Source organism: Ptychodera flava, unplaced genomic scaffold, assembly GCF_041260155.1.
Source record: "Ptychodera flava strain L36383 unplaced genomic scaffold, AS_Pfla_20210202 Scaffold_28__1_contigs__length_4768798_pilon, whole genome shotgun sequence".
NCBI classification, from domain to species: domain Eukaryota; kingdom Metazoa; phylum Hemichordata; class Enteropneusta; family Ptychoderidae; genus Ptychodera; species Ptychodera flava.
In genome coordinates, this window is record NW_027248350.1 from 992,585 (window position 1) to 1,016,178 (window position 23,594).

General features: G+C 36.4%; 2 protein-coding genes across 4 annotated transcripts in view; one reads left to right on the forward strand and one right to left on the reverse strand.

The window, feature by feature from the left end:
• LOC139127037 (uncharacterized) overlaps nt 1-22,610 on the forward strand; it is a 33,339-nt gene extending 10,729 nt beyond the window's left edge. For 2 of the 3 annotated variants that reach the window (XM_070692963.1, XM_070692964.1), the window contains exons 3-17: nt 5,206-5,356; nt 5,713-5,797; nt 6,384-6,594; nt 6,790-6,909; nt 7,386-7,516; nt 7,915-8,071; nt 9,302-9,391; nt 9,719-9,836; nt 11,777-11,935; nt 12,538-12,731; nt 13,129-13,278; nt 14,613-14,718; nt 14,982-15,034; nt 15,879-15,993; nt 20,882-22,610. In XM_070692963.1, coding sequence (XP_070549064.1) covers nt 9,357-9,391; nt 9,719-9,836; nt 11,777-11,935; nt 12,538-12,731; nt 13,129-13,278; nt 14,613-14,718; nt 14,982-15,034; nt 15,879-15,993; nt 20,882-21,196 — 1,245 coding nt within the window. In that variant the 5' untranslated portion in view covers nt 5,206-5,356; nt 5,713-5,797; nt 6,384-6,594; ... (2 more) ...; nt 7,915-8,071; nt 9,302-9,356 and the 3' untranslated portion in view covers nt 21,197-22,610. The remainder of the gene's footprint in view (nt 1-5,205; nt 5,357-5,712; nt 5,798-6,383; nt 6,595-6,789; nt 6,910-7,385; nt 7,517-7,914; nt 8,072-9,301; nt 9,392-9,718; nt 9,837-11,776; nt 11,936-12,537; nt 12,732-13,128; nt 13,279-14,612; nt 14,719-14,981; nt 15,035-15,878; nt 15,994-20,881) is intronic. The other variant, XM_070692965.1, reaches the window with a different exon arrangement.
• On the reverse strand, nt 236-4,107 carry LOC139126999 (uncharacterized). Its single transcript, XM_070692925.1, has 3 exons — nt 3,410-4,107; nt 2,597-2,727; nt 236-2,289 (listed from the first exon to the last, which is right to left on the reverse strand). The coding sequence occupies exons 1-3, from the start codon at nt 4,003-4,005 to the stop codon at nt 974-976; spliced, it is 2,043 nt and encodes a 680-aa protein (XP_070549026.1). The 5' UTR covers nt 4,006-4,107; the 3' UTR covers nt 236-973.
• Nucleotides 22,611-23,594: the final 984 nt, after the last annotated feature.

The following is a 23,594-nucleotide window of genomic DNA, read 5'->3' on the forward strand; positions in this document are numbered from 1 at the left end:
AGACAGATTGTTAATTGTAATTAAATTCTCAACTGCCAAACATTTTTTTTCATTTCAGGCATTTTGTTTGTAATTATTTTGTCCATATGAATGGAATGAGGGTATAAGGGTTGAAGGTAAGTTTAATAATGGGAATATCTGATACAGTACATTTGCTAAAAATGAGCCACATGGCATGAAATCAGGTATACACTCTTAAATTGCAATTAAATGATAAAATTTCTAAAATGCGCTTGAATTGCATATATTGTAATTTTCTTTTGTCAAATATATTCTTTTTTCAAATATATATAGTAAAACTAAACTGTAAATTGCCTTGAAAGTAAAAAGAATCATGTTCTCTGATAAAAGAATTCAAAGGTCATCAAATATTGTGTATTGCATAACCATTCAAGTCTGTAAATACTAGAGAAAAAATGTAGAATGCAGTTAATAACACATGACCAGGGTACTGGATATGGCAATAAAAAGTCATCTGAAGTCCAATGTTTACCTTTTGATTGAAGTAGTGGAAATACCAATTAATTTTATATTCACTAAATATTTGCACCATTATTACATCATGCAGTTTTTCTAACTTCAATTAATTCACAAAATATTTACACCATTAATATAGGAGATTTAGGGAAGCTTTGATACTTTAATGTCTGCAATGCATGTTTTCATATCATTAAGAGGAAGAAATGACTTGATTATTTGTACAGGATAAACAACAAAGACACCCAGTGATAGTAATCTGTCTCTGCTTCCATGCCAGATAAATTTGGGTGTCTCTGTTGTTTATCATGTACAAACAATCCTGTTATTAGGTTCCTTCCTGTAAATGATATGAAAACGTTTAGTGTGTGTAAGAAAACATGCATGGTGGTATCAAAGTGTCAAAGCTTCCCTAAATCTCCTGTACTTCATGTAGTTTTTCTTTATACATTTTACATTCACCACATATTTACAAAATATTTACACCACTGATATTTTATGCAGTTTTTCTATATACATAGACTGAACTATTGGGATACAGTGGCTGGCCACGTTTCACCCGATGAGTCAGAATTTCAGGTACAACACCCTTGACAAAAAAATCCTCAACACGTTTACAAAGATCTGAATAATTTCCCTCATCAAAAGAAACTCTTTCAATATATACATCATAGCCACCTCCATCAACAATAGTATCAACATCAAATATAGCACATACAACAAAATCACACCATTTCCTCTTTAATATACCCATTTGACCCATAATTTGGAAATAATAATCATGCTTGGGATTTACTTTTAACATTTTAGAATTTTCATCCCATAACAGACAGAATGAGTTGCCCCTGCTTTTGGCTATTTCTTGCAATGTCAACCCATTAGAAACAGGATTTTTTATTTCTGCTATTCCCAATTTATCATTGACTGTTAAATCTTCAACCAACAAGTCTACACTGGCACCCTGCCATGGTCTTTCAACATCAATAATAAACCCTGTCGTGCAACCTGTGATACTAGTATGCCCCCTTTTCCGCATTTCATTGAGATAGATATCTACAGCAGGCCCCTCCATATCAAGTCCATATTGACATGCTTTTGGTACAGATGATTTCTTATCATATTGCATAATTTCTTTGACAAGATTATCCGGCGGTGTACTCTCTCTCATTTTCTTTATTCGACCAAATTTTGAAGCTGTTACTCTGCCAGCTCTATACTCAAACCATTGCGGGTTTTTTGACTGACCTTTTGTGTGCTGTTGAATTATTTTAACCTCAGCTGTTGTCATAGATTTCATTGACTCTTTAAAATTAACAAATTTATCAACAAAGAATGAAGATGATAGGTCAGCATTGTCAGGGATATCATCATCTTTGTTTTCAGTAAGTAATTTATGATTGGTAGTGTTGTTAGTGCAATTAATTTCTTGAACATTTGTGTTTATTACAGTCGGGGGTATTTGTGTTGACACAGTGGTATTAAGTGCTACTGTGAAATCTTCATGTAAAGATATCACTAGATGTTCTGGCATAACTTGTATACTGTTGGCATTTTTAATTGCCCTTTCAATTTCAGCCTTTTTTTCAGCTGGCCTGACTCTATGAAAGGCTAGACTGTGTGCTGCAGGAACCACAACTGCTGAATTCAAAAGCCTGCCTTGGAGCTTCAACAGAGCATCATAATCAACTTGTCTCTGCCAGACTGCTCTACCATCATGTTGCCTCTGTGTAGAACTATCTCTTTTTACCTCTTTTCCATGTTCTGGCTTATAAACGTCAATTTCTGACAATGGTTTTGGTATCACTTTACTATCTGTAAACAAATAGCAAAAATATAAATCAGTCTATCACACCAAGGTTATGTACAAAGCACATTATAAACTTATTATGAAATATTGGTTCAAAATTTAGGGACTGGTCAGTTTCTTCTGTGGGGAGGGGGATTCATGAGGGAGTCACCCTGACAAGACATTGGTGGTACGGGGTCACTGTGTTTTGGAAATGCTCTGTGGGGGTGGGGGTCAGTTTGTTTTTTGATTGCAAGGAATTTTAATTCTAGCTGTACGAGTCACCCCCCACCAAAGAAACTGACTAATCCCTAATATATAAACTCATATTACCTTTTTTGGCAATCCATTTACAGAGTACTTCTGTTGTTGCTGGTCCATTCTCCAAATCTTTGTAACCATTGGCAACAAAATCTTCCAATGCAAATAACATGGCTGCAATATGGCTACATGCCTCTCCAAGACTGAAAGAAAAAAATGAAAGAAATCAATAATTGTGATTCACCCTGACAAGACATTGGTGGTAGCTTGTCAAAAATACCTGTGCACATAACACACATTTTTTTGTGTTTTACAATTAAATTTAAGTCTTGGGCAAACTTTAGCTGACAAAGATATTATCACTTGGTAATTATATTAAGTTTTTGTTGTAAAACTGTATATTAGCATATAAATCTCTTCAGTGAGTACAAATAGAAACTTGTTGATTCAAATAAACACTATTACTAAAATATCAACATGTTATTTTTATCTATGTGAAAGGAGCCCCAAATCAAAACCACATCAAAACCTGCACGGGGCCTTAACATTATGTAACAGTGTATAAAGTCATGCATTGTTGAGATATAGTGGAGGATTGAACTGGACTTTCTGGTCTGTACCAGAAAATGTTAAACTACATGTTTTATCTTGTCTGTCGACAAGCAGGGGAGGTATTGCATACACCTCACCAGTATTTCAGTATGATTCAAGTAGCCAAACAACCTAAAAAACTCATATCATTTATAAAAGTAAACATGCAACAGCAATGCGCCCATATTTTTACGGCCAATCACACGACAAACCCTAGACACGGCCAACAAAGTCACTCGAAAGTAGCACACCAAAAACAAAAGAAAGAAAATTTGGTCATAAATGAAAACTTACCCCGCTACGCACTGACACGATCCACCGTAAATACAACCATCACTTGCAATAGTAATATGAACTGTGTAAGTCTTGTGAGTATCTTCAGAGGCATTTACGCATCCTTTCACAAACATGAATTTCTTGCTGATGTTTTTAAGATAGTGAAGCTGTAAACTGTGCACATGACCGCCATCCCAAAGTTTGTATGCTTTCATTGCTTTATATGCTCTCAGGGCTTCCTTGTCAAACGTTTTTTCATTACTTTCAATCAAGTAATACTTCACTTGTTCAAAACTTACAGGGGGTACACCCCGTATATCTGTTGTCCAACACGATTTCACAGCATGATATGGCGGCAATTTTGAAAACTCTTCTTTGAGCGTGTCGTCTGCTGCGTACGTCACCCGGGGTTTCTTCGCCGGCAACAGTGGAGCAAGGCTCTGATTGCCGCTCCTTGAAATACCATAATGGACGCAGAGCTGGGGTAAAAGATCCTGTTTTGCAACGTTACCATCAAGTCCTACACTTTTACAAAGACTTCGCAAATCGCGAACTTTCATTCGTTTTAAATCTGCAAAGTTTGGATGAGGAGTTGAGTTACCAAGGCTCGCCATCTTGAATCAATATGTAAACAGTAGTAGCGTCGTGCGTTGCCATGTCCCTACTTCCGCATTGATGTAACATCCGCCGCAATGCATGCTGGATATGGAAAAAGGTCTATATGCGACGTCAATGCATGCAATCAGAACGCTGGACGGAAGCGTTCCGTCATTAATTATGGAGCACCGAAAGAGCAAACGCTGCCTAGTAACAATATTGTGTCTACGGTTAAACCATAGACCCTAAGTATCTAATGAACTAATCATGGATGTACAAAAATAGAACAGATCTGGCCAGGACCTAGCCGGCTCTGTGTACAAAGTCTGACAGGTCTGTGTGTTCCCGGCGTTATACGGCGTATAACGCCGGGAACACACAGACATATACGCAGGGCTAGCCAGGACCGTGATCTGGCCCGTATGCTTAGTAGTTCAGAGCATGGAGGGGGGCTTCCTACCTCCATGTTCAGAGCATGGACCCTGTAGCAAGTGTCTATGGACCGTAGAAAGTTTATAGTAAGACAGGGGAGCATCTCCGAGCGACGGGTCAAACTTCTAGGTTAGAGATATCATTAACGAAATGTATACATGGACCTGGCCCATGTTACGTTTTATATGTTATTGATATGGTGAAGAACAAGAAACAAAGTGTTGATTTGTTAAATAACAGGGGACCCAGAAGTCTGGAAAGTGTTGTTATGTTTATTAGTTTTGTTGTTGTTGTTGTCATTGTTGTTGACCAATAAAATTCAACGAACATAACTATAGTATAGTGTTGTTGTTTCAAACGCAATGTTGATGTCCTAAGAGTAAGAATCACTACTAGGACACTATCATTATTTGACCCAATGCAACTCTCTCCGAATGTTAACCTCTAGTTTTGGAGAGAGTTGTATTGGGTCAAATAATGATAGCGTCCGTGTAATTGTAGCGATTCTTAGGACATCTACATTACGTTTGAAATAACAACAATATAATAGTTACTTTTTTTGAATTTTTTTGTCAACAATTATAACAACAACAACAACATGACTAATAAACAAAAACAACAATAACTCAACAACAAGAACAATCAGACTTCTGGGTCCCCGTGGTTACAATAAATCTACAAAGTATGTTACTTACATGGATGGAGAGCTGCTACAGCCATACTATTATTACAAGACAGAATAATTTTAATTACCTGGCTAACAAGTGCCTATTTTTATCTTTTAGAATGGACACACAGGACACTGTTTGTGAAACATGTGGAAAAGATTTTCGTAGAGTATTTAATCTCAAAAGACACCTTAAAAGTACCAATCATCTAGTTGAAGTGAAGCGGCAAGCAGTTGAAAAAGAACTGCTTCTGGAAAGTCAAGACAGTGTAAGTGCATAGAAGTTTGAGTAGAACTTTGACTTAATTACTTGATGTCCAAAAATTCCCTTATGTCCAAAAATAGTCTATATTGACTGGTCAGTGTCCATGGTGTAACTGATGACATAATCTTTCACATTATAGGCGATTTGATAAAGTGTGTTTAATATTATAATATAGCATAATATATATGAAGAGGACCTGTACTGTTTAATGCATGCATAAATATATATATTTTCATGAAGGGAAGAATAATTCATATCAGCAAGGTACAATATACAGTCAGTCTTTTCCTAGAGTGTGCGTATTGCTTGCACGATTTGGTTAATTTATCCACTGCAACATATTTTTTTTGCAATTTTTAGGAAGATGGATCACCCATGATAACGTGTACGTCTCAGGATTCTCAAGAAACACTGGTTAGTTGCAGTGGAATAGAATCATGGAAGTGTAAGTTAATGTGCAGTACATATTTGTTTATATTAGAAAAAAGACTTGCAACTTGATCCCAATTTGCATTTTCGACTGCAGAATGCAAAATCATTAGGATTTGATTCAAACACCATGTACCGTACAAACTGTTTGTTTCTCGTAGCCTATAGGGTTTTTCATAAGTATTCTAATCATCAGGAAATTTGTTGAATTTCAATAATGTTCTGGACTACGGGTATAAAAGGAACACTGCAGCTATGATAAACATATCTGATTTGAATAGAAAAGGTTAACAGCGTAAAAGACAAAACTCCACAAAAAATCCATCTGAAGCACTAAATAAATATGTTTGACATGTTTTCATGCTTCATGAACCCATGAACATCAATCAAATGCTGCCTCAACAAAGTACTTGACATTTCAGCTGTAGTACCGGTATATCAGCAAAACTGACAGCCTTTCGCAACAGAATAAGAAGATCGCAGGACCCACTTCCACAACAGTGGGATTCAAAATGACGTATTTAACTGTATAGTCACTGTGAAGTATCGTGTGTAAAACAATGATATGTTATTCTTAAAATGTATGTCTCCACCTTGTGCAGTTGCAACGACTCATGATCAACAGACTGGATGTGCAGATGTATTACAGGGTAATATGGATAATGATGATGATGATGGTGATGATGACGATAACGATGACCAAGATGAATCTAGTGAGGATGAAAGCAACACTAATCATGATAGTGCTTTTATCCATTTAAAAGTTCAGCAGAAGTGGAATTGGCTCTACTTGTCTATGGTCCACATCCAGTGGTAAGTGTATTTAATAATTTCATTAATGAACAAATCTAGTCAAAGTAACATCTGTACATTTTCATACATTTAAACTTTTAGTTCTGATAGTCAGAAGTGGTGAAGTTTACATTTACCCTGGTTTTATTTTAGTATCAGTTATGACTGATGTCAAAAAGGATATACATGTTCTATTTTGTTTATTTCTTTTGACAGGGTACAACTACACTGAAATACATCTGGTATTTACTAAAGAAGAGAGATCCTACCATCCCATCATTGAAACATGTTAAAAAGTTGGTGAACAATCTTCCTGGTTACATTCCACCAAGTAAGGTACATACACCAGATTAAATCAGATGTGAACATTTTCTGTTCATCATACGTTACCTACTTCAATATACTCACATTGTGTTGATAAGGCAGACAGTAAGTTCGGTATGTACTTCCGAAGAAAACTTGTGTGATGTATATTGTACATGCAACTGTGCATAGTGTTGCCAAATCAACTTTTTTAAAGTGCATCAAATTTATGTAGTATGAGCATCCAATGTATAGTAGGGATTTGCACATCAAATTGGATACATGGATAGTTTGAATAGGGAAATACAAGAGTTAAAGTTGTAGGATTTTATCTACTCTTTCTGTTTATCAAATCATCTCTTCAAGGAAACTGTTCTGATTGGCACAACAAAATTTAATATTTGTGTCACTGAATTGACAGTTTTGAGAAATAGACAATACTGAAAAAGAATTTATGGATTACAGTGATTTGATTAACGAAGGTTCTGTTCTTTTTTTAACATCATCAGTATACAACCAATTCAGGCCAAGAGTTCTATCATCTTTCAATCATCCAGCAAATTCGAATGTGTATGGCTATTCCCTGCATTGCTGAAAACTTGCATCGGGTACATGAAAAGTCAACCACAGGTGAAATAAGGTAAGTACTGATTTTTTTAGTGTATTATGTAGTAATGTAGATGTTGTCAACGATTGACAAAATGATTTTTTTGTAAAATGTCAGATACATCTTAAACCATACATTGTACTTAAATATTTCTGAGATTATTGATGTTCAGTTACCACATGTACATTCTTTATACTGTTATTATTATATAATCATGTAGTCAGAGTTACATGTTCATTAATGTGTAATTTGTTGAGAATGCCTGTAAAAAAGTCAAGAATCTTAATCAGATTATTCTGTTTAAACGTACAGTAGTTTTCAAAAGGGCATTATGCAGTATCACGGGTAATGAGCATTGAACTTGATCACCATATTGACAATCAGTATTATATTGTCCTAACTTTTCAATTTAATTTAACATTACATTACAGTGAGTTGTACCATGCAAACAAATGGAGTCAGAACCACAATTTCCTATCACCGATGGTCCGTGTGGGAAATGTAGATTATTATATTGGTGATTTTGTCTATGCAGAAACTGCTAGTGATTACATACAATTATGTTGCATCATGGAGTTTTATGTAGAGGTAAGAATACTCTCATTATCACTATTTGGATATATTTCAATGTAGAATTAATGGACGATGCGCTAACCATTATTATATCATACCAGTATATTGATGGCACAAATGCAGTGATCTGCTTGGTCGAGACGCGAAAAGAACAGTGGTATATTGGCTGGCACACGTGTGAGCTCTCGGCAAGAGCCCAAATCCTTTTTTGATGTTCTATGCGAGAATTTCAATATACTGTTATGACATGATAGCAATAAATCACACCCAGCGAAGGTATACCATTCGATTTTGACCAGTTCACTTCATATATGCACTCGCTATCGCTCGTGCATATTTGTCATGAAATGGTCAAAATCTAGTGGTATACCAAGGCTGGGTGTGCTTTTATTGCTTAAACGTTTTTTTATGGGCAAGGGCAAGAGGAAAGCCAAAACTTAATGGGCTAGGCTTGCCAAGCCCGTCAGTTTTGCTTTCCTCTCGCCCGCGCACATAAATAAACGTTAATGGTCAGCGCGGAGTCTGTTATTTCTTTATATTATCAACGAACCCAAAACTGACAAAATTTATGAAATTTCTTGTGAGGACAACAATGAGACCCCACCCAGAATTTGTCAGTGAGTAGTGCGCGTGCTTCAAAAATTTTGCAAATTTGAATATTTTTTAAAAAGTGTCTAAACTTTGCCCACAAGTGCTCCATTTTAATTTGTGGTTGATTATTACCTTTGTACAAATCACTGTTTTCATTGTAGCTGTAAAGCTACTATGTTTAAGATATTATTCATATTCATGGGCACGTAAACAAACCATTACTGTGTATTTTTGTGCATGTTCATCACAGGGTGCCAGTTTATGAGCGTTTTCATGCAAATAGAAAGTCAATTGACTGCACACATGCATACAAATTGACCACTCACACACAATGATCTGTAAATGAGTCCGAACCGTTAATGTCTGGCTTATCAACAATTCTGTGTGTACTTTAGAAGAAAACGTGTGGTGATGATCATGCATGTGTAAACGGTCAACCTTAAAGATCTGTATCTGTTTACCTTTCGTTTGCCTGGTGACCCTGTCACCTTTCACTTAAATTGATCATGTGGTTGTTTGTATGTGTAAACCACACATAAGTTATGCAATATATTTTGTTAATACTCTGATCAATCCTGCCAGATCTAACACTCATCCCATGTATCCATCTGCTGAGATGCAACTTTCACAATTTTTTCATATTGTATCATACAGGGAGAAGAAAGTCTTACGTACAAGTTATGGAGTCAACGAAAAAGAAAATCCTCTTATGGAAGGCAACTTGATATCATTTAGAGGAAATTTGTGAGTATTTTTAACTAGATGATGCATATCAATTATACCTTGCTACAGGTGTGATATTTACTCTCCTAAATCACTTGAGTAGGGATTTTTTCTACCAGCAAATGATATTGTAGCAATGCAATGCAGCAAGAGTGTTTAGTGTATAGTATTTTCATGCCATCCCGTAAGATGACATTTTTAGAAACGGCAATTGTAAATATGTGAAATGGGTTAAAATGCAAATACCCAAAGGAAAATACATTCCAGCAGTTGCTGAAACTGTAGTCACTAGTTAGTTTACAGCTAGGACTACATCATTATCATAGATTTCTTTCATAATAACCACAGAGACACACCGTATGAAAGGCTCCATTCGCTTCTTCTGGGAACTGTGAGGGATATGACTACGTTTACATTCAATTCCTTATCAGATGATGCTAAACACAACATAGATTTAAAACTAAAGGTAAGTTGAATTAAGATTTAACCCTTTTCCTGCCAAGTCCCTATTTCACCACCAGGTCAAGATGGTTAAAATTAACCCTTAAAACGCCATGCCCGTATATATCCGTACACGCCCAACTCACGCTCAGCGCCATGCACGGATATATCCGTACACGGCCTGAGGTTCGCTCATGCTAAGTTTGGAACTTGATTTCCCGCGTTTAACAGGTCACCTGACAAATAAATCCATTACATACCCTTTGAACCCACTTCAGGTCCATATAAGGACTAAAATAATGACATCATCAGTTGTAGCTATGGCAATTTCCAGTAATTTGAGCGACCTTTCGAGGAAATCGGGTCGACTATTATTACCGTGAATATCTAATCAGATCTGGTCGCTGACTTCGCCGAAGTGAGAGACATTCTGAACACTTTTTCCTGCTGTACATCCTAAAGACGATCGTTTTGTGACAAGTTATTGGCCATTTCTTTATAGAAATGACATATTTTGGTATTTTTGAGGATAATCTCTGAGAAAATGAAGACTTTTTTTGATCGGCCGAACGTGATTTTGAAGTTGAACAGCAGCTTGAATGGCGTCACCACGGAGCATCGCATCGCATTGACCAGCCTCTCTGAAAGCTCAAGTTTGAGTATGTCAGTTCGGTTTTCTAGGCCGAAAACACTAATGATGAAGAAATTTGAAAGGATTTTCACGAAATCTTAATTTAATATGTGATTTTGGAGCGATCAGGTCTGTTTATGTCAAGTAAACTTTGGTATCGCGGCATTCTTCACCGTGTATTGAGACGGCCAAGATGGCCATTGATCATGCATTTGTGTGTACAAAACGTACAACACCGTGACGTTCCGAACTGTTGACCTCGCGTCATATTCTTACGTCTAAAACATATTCTTTTGTCGAAATATACAAGATATGTAATTATTTATTTCATATTTATTGGTTTTTGTTCATTTCTGGCGAATTTGTTGCGTACTCGTCAAAATATGTGATCAAACTTTCGTATGTGTTCACATTGACTGTCATGATTTACGGAGACGTCGCGATCAAACGTCAGGGCCAGTACGGTTATCGAAAGCGTTCAGAGGCGAATGTCGTTCTTATTGTACCTCAAACTTATTTATTTAGTTCTTGAATCAAATTTATTTTCTCAGAAGTTCAGGTAGTGCGTTTTTGTGGTGAAATTTTTTGTCGTTTGCCAATCACAGGGTAGCTAATAACGTAGCTGAATACAGGCTCTGATTTGAATTGCCTTGTAAGATGGCAGCTTGTTCATGATATCAATCAAATTAGTTGTTTGTGTTTACTTGCAATGCCAAATCTTTCAAACATATCCTCTCTAACTTAAATGGCAACATTCATTCCAAAACAACAATTGAATTATATCTGATAGCAATCAGAATCCAAATAAAAAAATAAAAACAAAGATTTTTCCTGGTTACATGTAATCAAAAGTTCCTTCAGTGGTCATTACCGGCAGAGATGAGTCATTTATTGAACGTTCCTCAGATTACTTTATTATGCAAGTCACAGGCCTGATGCACTCGTTGCATCAGTGTCAGCTACCTAGATCACAGCTACCTAGACACCAAAGATTATAACAAAATGGACAAGCGGGGACTGTGTCATCAACGATGACTTGTTTCCCTAATTGTGGGTGCTGTTTAATTCATTGACATGAAACAATGAAACTCCAGGATATCATGAAAGTTGCTGTATTTATAACATTGTAGCTTTAGATCCCAATCAAGACTGGTGATGTATAATTATTGTATTGTTGTTGCATGATTTACTGATGGGACACAATTAAAAAACCTCAAGTCTGCTTGGCTACTAAGTACCAATCAATTAATTGACAGTTTTGAGGAAAATGTTAATGTAATCGTTGGATGGTAGTGTGTACTAATTGACAGGTTTACACTTTCTTTTTGCCATAGTCATATGATTGGACGCCCCACTCAAGCAGACTGGCAAATATCACCTCATACAAGTCATTTGTAGGACGAGAGTTTAAATTATGGATACAAGTTGCTGTGTTCATGTTACATGATGTTTTGTCAGCGGAACAGAGGAAACTGTGGCAAATTTTGTCAGAGGTAAATTGATAAATATTTATGATTGATGTTTTAACGTATCAAATAAACAATACATCTACTCTTGAATAAAATGTTCAAAACAGACAAATGCAATGACTTACTTTGATACTGCTCGGTATATATATACAAATTACTGTTATTCACTTAACACAATAATGACTCTATAATACAAGATACTGGTTACTCAGAAATCAAACAATTTTGTTGATTAAGCGGATAAGAGTTAAAGGCAGTGTATACTTTCATAACTCAGAGGTAGGAGAGATAGTTGATGTTACAGTTCATATTAATAATGTTTCATGTACCACACTAGGCCTTGAACCAACACTTACTGCTCCAAATCATGTAGCAGATATGTCAACTCACAATGTGTATGTGATGCCATCAACAGCGTTGGTCAATCACACACACGCACGCAAACACATAACACCATCCCCCACCCAACCCACCCCCCAACCCCACTTTTACATACTTCACATACACGCAAATACATATCAAAGATGTCCAATGATACACATAAATCACACATATATGTTTTTGGTAATAAAAGTAGACTAGTGTCATGTAGATTATATTTTTGTTCTGGCTCAACTCATTTACAGATATTCTTTGAAGTCTATCAGACATCTGTTGAAGAATCTCAGATAGAGCATATAAAAAAGCTAATACAGGCATTTATGCTTCAAGCAAAGAAAGAAAACCCAACACTGTTAAGGAAGTCAAAGACTCACATGCTTCTACACCTGCCTTCACATATTTCTGACTTTGGACCATCTAAATGCTACTGCACTGAAAGGTAAGTCATGTATTTTCATAAAATGCTACAGTAAAAGGTTTGCTTTCATTTATATCTGCTAATAAGGGTGATAATAAGAGACTGTTTCAAATGTGCATGTGAATACATGATGTAACTGTAGGCATGTAGTGAAAATTTACCACTGTCAGTCTGTCCTTTTTATACCCTAAACATTACAAACTTACCAATGCAATTAATATGCAGGGAGTAAAGATATACTCCCTAAAAATCATACAGCTAGAATATTAATCATATTATATATGGATTTTCTTGTTATATACGGATTAATTGTTTGATGTGTGATTGTCACATAACAATTATTGGGAAAATTTCAGAGACTTAATCAGCCTTAATTTAAAACTTCTCACAAAGTTTATACCTTCATATATTGTTCCAGATGTGAACAGTTCATGGGGGTTGTAAGATCAAGATGCATATACAGTAACTACAAAAATCTATCCAAGGATGTAACGATGTCATTCAGCAAACTGCAATTATTGGAGTTCATCATGCGAGGTGGTATTTGGAAAGAAGGCCAACTGATCCGGTAGGTTTTAACATCCTCTAATACATTCATGTCAAACGGATACAGTTGTCAGAATTGCCCTCCAAGGTGGTATGGGACTCATATGACCAATGTAAACACTGCATCCAAGGTACGATGGTAATTGATGAAAGTTAACACGACTGTCATGATCTACATCGTACAATTTAAATGTTGCAGCTATGATAATAAGATGCATTCTAGATATAGTGCATGGAATTCATTGTTTGTAAACAAGAAATTCGCACTGGTGCAGTTCTGATGACTGTTTCCCTGTAAGGCTTCATAAGCTATATTTTTCATAATTAGGGGCCCAAGCCCATCAGCTTGGCCCCTATTAGTTTCATTAGGGTTTTTAGGGGCCCATGCCTTGCAGCTTTGGCTGCTATTGTTTTTACAGGAGTTCATAATTATTCTTCTGCTTCTTTAGGGGCCCAAGCCAACCTGTGTAGTGATCTCTTTCAAGTTAATAAATGTCATTTGGATAGGTCACATGATTTGGCTGCCATATTGTTTTTCAAAAAAATACCAATTTAATCTTTAAAAATCTTCTTCCCCAGAACTAACACACAGATTGACCTCAAATTTTACTCATGTCATTCTTAGAGTGATATCTTCAAGTTTGCAAAAGACATCTGGATCAGTCACGTGATTAGGCCGCCATATTGGAATTTCGAAAAATACCAATTTAATCTTTAAAAATCTTTTTCTCCAGAACTAAAATACTGATTGAAATGAAATTTTACTCGTGTCATCAGACGTGTGATCTCTTCCAAGTTTGCAAAAAGCATTTTGATCGGTCAAGTAGTTTGGACGCCGTATTGGATTTTCGAAAAATACCAATTTAATCTTTAAATATCTTCTTCTCCGGATCAACACACTGATTGAGCTGAAATTTTACTCATGTCATCCTTAAATTGATCTCTTTGAAGTTTGCAAAAGACATTTTAATCCATATTGGATTTTCGAAAAATACCAATTTAATCTTCAAAAATCTTCTACAATCTTCACAACAAAAACACCGATAGAGCTGAAATTTTACTCATACCATCCTTAGAGTGATCTCTTTCAAGTTTGCAAACCACATTTGGATCGGTCACGAGGTTTGGCCGCCATATTGGATTTTGCGAAAATTGTGATTTAATCTTTAAAAATCTTCTTCTCCAAAACCAACACACCAATTCAACTGAAATTTCATATGTAACATCTTAAGTGTGATCTCTTTCAAGTAATGAAGCTACCACGCATGTACCGGTAATTCAATCACCATAATTCAAACACAATAATCCACCAGAGACTGTCATCAGCAATGACTTGTTTTTTCTTTTTTCCTGTAGGCAATGTGGGCCAAAGCTAAGAAAACTATATGATGCAGATTATGTTCAGAGATTTCTCAATGGCAGCAGCAATACACACGTGAAGACCCATGGTCAACTTGCATTGGTATGGCATTTCTGTGTTTTCCAAAAATAAACAAGCTATAATTATTTATTTACCATTAGATCACCAGGTGATTCTTATAGAATCACATATTTGATAAATTGAGGAAATTTACATTTTGTCAGCACCTTGCTGATATCACTGCTATGGTTACTACACATTCTTAGAGCAACATTTGATGTTACTAAGTTGAACTGACATCGGCCATATAGCTTTCAGCTTAGTTTTCAGTATTCAGTTCTATTGCTTTTTTTTTTGTATTACAGAAAAGTCATGGTATGACAGACATTAGTAGTGAAGAATTAACAGCATTAAAGAGGTAGTATACAGTTCCAAAAATAAATTATTTTAGAAATCATCATGAAACACTCATGAATAGTGACTTATCGATAGGTGATTTTTAGTTCCCCACTGACACTGTCCCTGGGCATAGGTTTGGTCATGTCCGTCCGTTCGTCTGTCCGTTCGTTCACGCAGATATCTCAAAGATTCCTGGATCAATTTCATTCAAGCACAGTACAAAGATTACTCCTTATTGCATTGGTCTTGTGAGACTTGGTTACAGACCATAGCAACAAATTTCTAACCAAGTTATTTGGTTGTGCTTTACATGAAAGCTGAATAGATCCCAGATTTCATAACACTTTTGACACTAGGTGTTGTTTAAAATGATTGATAATATGAAATTTGACATATGTGTTTTACTCATCACAAAACTACGCAGCCATGCGAGATCTCAAATTTCTCATGAGTTTGGAAAATGACCTGTCAATCCTTTATGTATATGTGCAGGTGGGTCAGTTGGTTGTCTAATCAAGCACTCATATTATCAGAAGTTGTTGTTAATGAAGGTCGATCCACACATGTAATTGGTCTCCTTCATAATATTATGTGATAGATGATAGAAAGCACTATTCAATTCTTAACTGTAATGATGTGATGTACTGAACAAGCTACATTTCAAGAGTAATTGGACAACAATGAAATGTAATGAAAATACTGATATACTTGATCAGGTCACATTTTTCTGTAATTACAGCTGAGCAAATGTGTAATTCATAAATAGGACAAACTTGCAACTTGATTTCAGAAGCCATTGTTTTTTTAAATCATCACACAATTTTTAATGTAAAATTCAAGAAGGTTCTTTTATTTCATTAAAGTGCCGTAGGAGACGATATTCAAAATCTAGAGTGCTATGGCGGAGTATACACAGAATCAGAAAAGAGAATGGTGAGAATTGGTCAGACAGCTTCGTACAAGTCAGAGACAGAAGATGTAAGTTTTTAGAAGTATTTTGCACGCATGGTAAAAAAATTAAATGCACCTGCAAACTAGCATTCTGTGAGTTAAAGACGCTCATGGGTTATAAATACCGGATTACATGAGAGGACGCTCATTATGCAAAGAGACGCTGTGCGAGTAGCTTGAACTGAGAGCTCGACAGATTGCACTTTTTTGCGTGTTTTTTATGCAAAATTATGAAATCGGAATGCTCTACAGCAGGGTAAATACCTGATCAATACATAACGACTCCATATTTTCTAAACCGATAAGTTTTCGGGACAATGTAGTGAGTAATTGTGCGTGGCCAGTGAGAATGTCGATCCAGGGGACGCCGATTGGGATTTGAATACCACTGTCAATCAAACCTTGTGCAAAGTCAGACACGAGTCAGCTGGATGTGTACCTAATGTCGATTAGCATTCGCCTTATCTGCTAATGGTGACTGAAATAAATAAAATATGTTTCAAGATTTCCAGTGTCGAAAGACGTGCGCAATAGTTTCTTCACAGTTCTCCAACTTTTGTACCTATCCACCGCATTGCTGGGGATAAAAAACGTGGTGATCAGACGACATTCAAGTCGATTACATTAGTAACTGTGGACATTGTCCCTCCACAAGACGTGCCGTGAAAAAGAAAATGTATTATCGGGTTCTCTCTTACTGGAAAGTTTGATGACCCTGAAAAGGGCCGTTTGGTTTGGTTTTGTGGCTTCTACCGTACACCCAACAATGGCAAATGTGTATGGTATGCCGGGCAAATTTGGATATAACGATCGGACAACAAAAGTCATGCAAAATGGCATATCAGTTTTCTTCTTTTGACGAGTATGTCATCGGCCTGCATCAGATGCTGTTTTCGGGCCAAAAATCGCTCATCACGCCAAGCGTGTGTCTGGTCAAGGATATCCCAATACTTCCGAGAGAGTCGGAGTCAGATAGACGCGTTGTCATTGCCAAACAAATGCTAAACTCAGAATGACAAATCAAGAAATGTTCAATACCCCGGCACAGAGGTGTGAAGCGGTACGGTATCGTGTATAGTTTCCATGGAGTGTTGTTTGTACCTCTGTGAGTCTATTAATAAACGAAATGTTTATTTGACCATGGAGCTAAAAAAGGATGATTTGACTTCCTCTGTTTCGTTCCGCCGTCACTTCGAGTGTACGTAGCCTCGTGAGCAAGTGCCATCTTATCGATAACCGACGCCATGCAGTTCCGCTGCATATCGATCAAAGTTCATTACGTCTGAGAAATTTACGAGATTTCCTGTCCGAGTTTTCGAAATGCATCTGATTTTTGTAGGATTCTGGTTACAATTCAAACAAAGTCTCGCAGCACAAATTGGCAAATAATGTAATACACGATGATGTGGACTTGTTTTCTGACTTCTGACCGCCATCTTGGCCTCATAAAAGTTTTACATTGGGCTGGTTGAGTACGTCGGGATCAAGGTTCAATCTTCAGGAAATACTCATTTTATATTATTTCGACACCGATGTTTCCAAATTTAATAAAACATTACTTCTAAGAATTTGAGAGATTCGAACGATGCAGATTGTGTTTTTTGCATACCAGTATATTGACTTGTAAGCGACACACTGCTGGAATCGGTGAAATCTGTAACTCGAACGCACCAAGTATGGTGAAAACACCTCATGCCAAAATGTACCGATACGTACTCCGATGTACTCATCGACTTTCAGCGTGAATTTATGTTTGTAAATCTACTACCGTATTCCTCCGATTTTAAGACCCGGGGTCAGCAACATGAAATGGTTGTAATTAACAGGGGGGTCTTATAATCGAGCCATCCCGCGTTTTGAACTGACACTGCTAATTTATGCTAATTTATTCACGTCAATTCAGCATTACTCGAGACTTTCACACATTTTTTGGCAGAACGTACTAAAGTTTACTTATATTAGCAACTTCTGACAAATTATTCTCGAGAATACACAAAGTCGAAAATACATGTAAATGGCAACTGTTCCTTCATTTTCAAAGATAAAACACAGTGATCACTTCCCAACCTAACTGAGTTGTTTTTTGATCGCTGTTACAATTTCAACTGCTCAAACAATCCCTGTCTGATCAAATGGTTTGTGAAGTGAAATAAAACTTTGAAACAATTCTTGAAAGATGTAGACAATTCAAAACAGACATATATTCACCGGATTGGCATCATGCAGTTAACTCATGGCAATGCCATTGGCATATACAATACATGCATTTGCTGCACGTAAAAATAACCAACCTTTCTTTCAATCTAAGGTCTGTGTCGAGTAAAATAATGATATGGCACTGAAATTCATGGTTGTCAACGGTAAGAATTCATGATCCAAGGTGAAAAACTGTTAGCTACAAACAGTAAACCCGTGCATGAAATGGTAACACATACATCGTGGATCAGCTTGCAGCATGCAGCAAAACAATATGGCGGTCACTGTGGACTATTCTATTATATTGAGCAGGGGCCGCAGAAGGTTAACAACGGAATGATACAGAAAGAAAAGTATAAGGACAAAATTTAGTTTTGCCTGCCGTTCCAGTAAACAAATTTCAATGTTACATCATTTTAGCATCTTTAATGATTTTTCTAGGTCTTAAAGGAAATTTTAACCACTAAATAATTTACAACACTATGCTTATGCGTACACACCCTGCCTAACAAATAGTATCTCCATTACAGCTCTTCAATAGGCTCAAACAAAGGCCAAACGACCTTGAAAGTGTCAATGGGCAATCAGCAACATCAGCCGTCGTTTGTAAATATGCACGTTAAGGCTCTTCTAAATCATTAGATGGCCAGTCAGCAACAACTTCATACTAGTGATCGTTGAAGTCATACTATCATCAATTTTTGAGTTGTGATTTGTTGGCTTTTTGAACTAAGGTAGGGAGGGGTCTTATACACGGATGTATAGCATTTTTGAAAATCTTCTAAAAGTGGGGGAGGGTCTTATACTCGAATCGGAGGAATACGGTAATATAGCGGTGTTTGACGCAAAACGATGAAAACGATACTATGTTGACAGGGTGGAGTACCCACTATGCGTGATCCTGGGATTGAGAACGGCGGCTTTAAGATTTCAATCAATCCTCTATATGCCAATTGTATTTTTACATGGTTTATAGAGCCCGGTAAAAAGAGGATTATATTAGGAATTAAGTATCAAGTTATAATTCTGCTCATTGTAGGACACTATGTAGCGTACCGCAGTTGTCTGAAACATTAAAGTCATATTACAACCATAATGGAACCATGGAGTATATATATGGTAGTAAATTAAGCTATACTTTAAACCAAGGAACAGTCTGTGTGTGTGTGTGTGTGTATGTATGTATATATGTATGTATGTAAAATATGTATGTATATGTATGGATGTATGTATACATGTAATATATATGCATGTATGCCTATTCGTATCAATGTATATGTATGTATGTGTCTGTATGTGTCTCAAATGTATGCATGTATGTATGTATATGTATACATGTATGCCTATATTTATTTGCATGTATGTCAGTATTTATGTCTGTCTATATATGTCTATCTGTATGTATGTTGTATATTATGAGGTTATTACGAAAATACCGCAAAGGATGCACGAGGACATTGGCGCAGTGTATCGCCCGACGCGAAGCGGAGGGCGATGCGAGGCGCCAATGTCCGAGTGCATCCTTTGCGGTATTTTCGTAATAACCTTATTATTATACATCTTACATTCCTGATCGGGGCATCAAAATGTCGAAGTAGCGACCGTTTTCATGCAATGTCAACAATTTTTCTTCCGTATCGCGCCAGTGTGGAACGCTACAACGGACGCGCTTCTGCAAGTTTTGGAGTGTGTGCACTACACACATACGTACGTACAGAGCGCGCGCGAGACTTGTTCTGGCACTCATCCAAGGTGTCCCTTGAAACCGTTCTACAGTGAACGCGCAGATACAGCCGCAGGAAATGGGGCGCCTTGAAACCGTGCCGTATGGAACGGGCGCGAGTTCCGTACGGCTTTTTTAGCGCACGCTAAATTCTATTGTTCTCGATGGTAGATGTATAATAAATGTATTTATGTCTGTGTAAATGTATATAAGCATGTATGCGTGTATGTCTGCAGGTATATATGTATGTATGTATGTACATCTGTATGTGAGTATGCATATGTATACATGTCTATAATGCAGACATACATATATGCATACAGTGTATGTATGTATGTTATAGAAATAACAGGTGACGTGTTGACCATTAATGTTTATTTATGGGCAAGGAAAAGAGGAAAGCAAAAAATTAATGGGTAAGGCTTGCCGCGCCCTTAAATAAATGTTAATGGTCAGGGCAGAGTATGTTATTTCCATTATATTATCAACGAACCCAAGAAACCATCAACATTTTCAAAAATTTCCAAAGCGTATGAAAACTTGGCCCCAGAACTGAGCAATACGCGACACACTGTCATGTGCACTGTAAAAATTTGGCTAATCCGGAGATGTTTTCAGGAAAAAGTATCTGAACTTGGCCCACAAGTGCTCCATTTCATTTTGTGATTGATTATGAATTACGTTTCAGCTGTAAAGTTACAATACTTTGAGTTGTTTATCTTATTATTCATATTCACGGGCATGTAAACAAACCATTACTGTGTATTTGTGGTCAGTCACCTGTTCTGCTTGACCAATCAAAATGCAACGTGCATGGTATGGTAGTGCGACTTTTTCTGTAAAATCCAGATTATTTTGTACTACATATGGCATAGAAAATCACAACTAAATTATGATGTAAGGTGTTCCGTGTAAGGACGTTGCAAGTACTTGCCCATATTCCCAAACTTGGTAATATTTTGCACTTACATGTTAGTTTTTTGTTTATTTTAATAGGTTGCATATGGATTCTTAAGAAGATGTGTGAATGTTCAAGAGCAAGCCTACATTGGTTTTCAGAAATTTATAGATATATCCAAGTACTGCCCATACAATTGCAAAGTGTTACGATTAATTGATGATATCGAGTTTGTAAATGCTAAGAATATCGTTGGTCACTCATGTATTCAGCATATCTGCGAAAGAACTACATGTAGAGTTGTCACATCATGTAGCAGAGTTCAAAATAATGTAATCCGGACAAAAATATTTCAACACAATAGCCATTATCCTTTTTATAGAGTAAACAAGTATTTTATTGCAAATTGTTAAAATTATAACTATAACATAGTTTATACATTTAACTTATATTGCAGTATTAAAAGACAGCAACTGTTCTATATGAGATTTATACTTAGACAGAAAGCTAAAAAGTGTGCGGTAGAGTCTGATTCAGTGGAAATTATTTAAAAATGGTAATTCTGAGACATTCATTTTTGTGGTAATTTGTATCTTCGCTGTCAGCGACATGGAGCACTTTAATCAAATAGACTGATTGTCAAGTGTCATCCAGCATCACCATTGTGGTCCATCTGTCATCCATCAAATTCTTCTCTGGGTCTAAAACTACATGTTTGATTGCTTTGAAACTTGATGTACAGTTCACTTGGGGTGGCATCAGTTAGGTTTGTTCAAATGTTGATGAAATTTGCATAATCATATTTTTTGAGTATTTTATGCTGTTTTCAGTCAAAAACTCTTCTCTGAAACCACATGTTCGATTACTTTGAAATTTGATATGCAGGTTACTGGGGTGACCTCAGATTTAATAAAATTGTGCTGAAATTCGCAAATTTGTATTTTTAAGGCAAATTTTTGTCATTTTTGGTAAAATCTTTCAAAAATCTTCTTCAAAACTTCACGCCTGATATCTGGGATATAAGTCCGTTGGGAAACTTTATTTCAGCTTTGTTCAAATTTTACAGAAATATGCAAATTTGCATTCTTAAGGCAATTTTTGTCATTTTTGGTCAAAAATTTATTTCACCAAAAGCTTATGTCTGCCAGCTTTGATATTTGGTATACAGGTTCAGAGGAATGATCAAAATGTGATACATTCAAATTATGATGAATTTATAATTTGGGGCAAAATTTTGCAATTTTTGGTCTAAAAGTCTATTACTCAAAAAGTACTGACCTGATAGCTTTGATATTTGGTCTTCAGGTTTCTACAGATGAACTTAATGTGATATATTGAAATTACATGCATGATGAAATATACAGTTTTTTCATTCTTTGGCAATTATTGCCATTTTTTTGTGAAAAAATTTTGTTTCTCAAAAAACTACTTGTCTGATAGCTTTGATTGACATGTTCTTAGGATGATATTAATGTTATACGTTCAAATTATAATGCAGTCTTCAATTGCGTATTTTTGCATCTATTTTTGCCATTTTTTTGTCAGCTCATCCTGAAATCTGCTAAAAAAGATTTCAGTCTTCTGTATCAACACATGACATAAGTAGTTATTTGCCACATCAGACGTTAGGTTGCTTGTTCATATCATTATACAATGTGCATTTGTCAACCTTGCTACAAATTCAAGATGAATGAATAACGTTCTTGTTGACACCAGTTATCTGGCTTACTTCACACCTGACCTATCATTGTGGGTTTTAGATATTGCACTATGTTAAAAACTTGAAATAGTGTGAAATAAATCATTAATTTCTGACATTAAAATGTATCATTTTTGTATGTTTCATTGCTGTAGCACTTTTGTATGAAAGAGGTGTTGTGTGGAGATGTATAAACACTCTCATAGTGTACAGAATTGTTAATAAGGTGCAAATGCAAGGCAATGAGAATGCCTGAAATGATACACAGGGTTGGTACACATGTGTGGCCAATAGGACTGTACAAGGTCTGTACGCACCCCTGCAACACATGTGTGTAAAGTAATGTAACAGGGGTATACACACCTCTGTGTCAGGCTTCTTAGCAGAGCTACTGGGACATGGCTGTGAAAGGAAACCATAGTGAAGGGATCTAATTTGTAGTCTAATCACAGTGCTGTTTCACACATCCCTGTGACACAACTATAAAAAAATTGACTCTGCTACAGGGTTTCGTGCTACATTCATGCACAAGGACTGCATAAAAATCTACTCTGTTACATGGATGTAAATCACAGCTATGCTACTGGGTTGTGCTCATCTGCACTGTACTAGGATGCTAGCACAACCCTGTAGCATAGCTATGCACATCCTAGTACATGGTTGTGCCAGGTCTCTTGTGTATTGTCGCGCTCGTAGTTAAGGGAATTACGAATTGAGGTACCAGTCTGGATCGTAATGCTTTCAGTAACTGAAGCTTACACACCAAGATGAAGATTGTAACACAACCGTAATATTTATTACAAGATGGCGACCGTGTCGTTCACTTCAAAGTTCTGATCTGAAGTGTCTTTAGTCTTAGTTCTCGACGAAGTTGAATACATCTCTAATCTTACATAATTACAAAAGTTATCACATGGTATTTTCCGCCAGTCTTTGATTGTTTCTCAAGATTTCTCAAGACTGTTCACATTGAAATCTTAACAATAATTAATTAATTAAACTATCACACTATCCCTTACCTGCTTCTCGTACGATCTGAGTCAATGACCTGCACATGCCTTGGTCACGTGAGGGACGCTTCGAGACGAAATCTCTACAGAGAAGATGGTAAC

Bases quoted from the DNA above. Each gene is read 5' to 3' on its own strand.
- LOC139126999 (XM_070692925.1), bottom strand. From the start codon at position 4,005: ATGGCGAGCCTTGGTAACTCAACTCCTCATCCAAACTTTGCAGATTTA. The intron at 2,728-3,409 runs GTAAGTTTTCAT...TTTTTCTTTCAG, and splicing joins TCGTGTCAGTGCGTAGCGGG to TCTTGGAGAGGCATGTAGCC. The intron at 2,290-2,596 runs GTAATATGAGTT...ATTTGTTTACAG, and splicing joins TAAATGGATTGCCAAAAAAG to ATAGTAAAGTGATACCAAAA.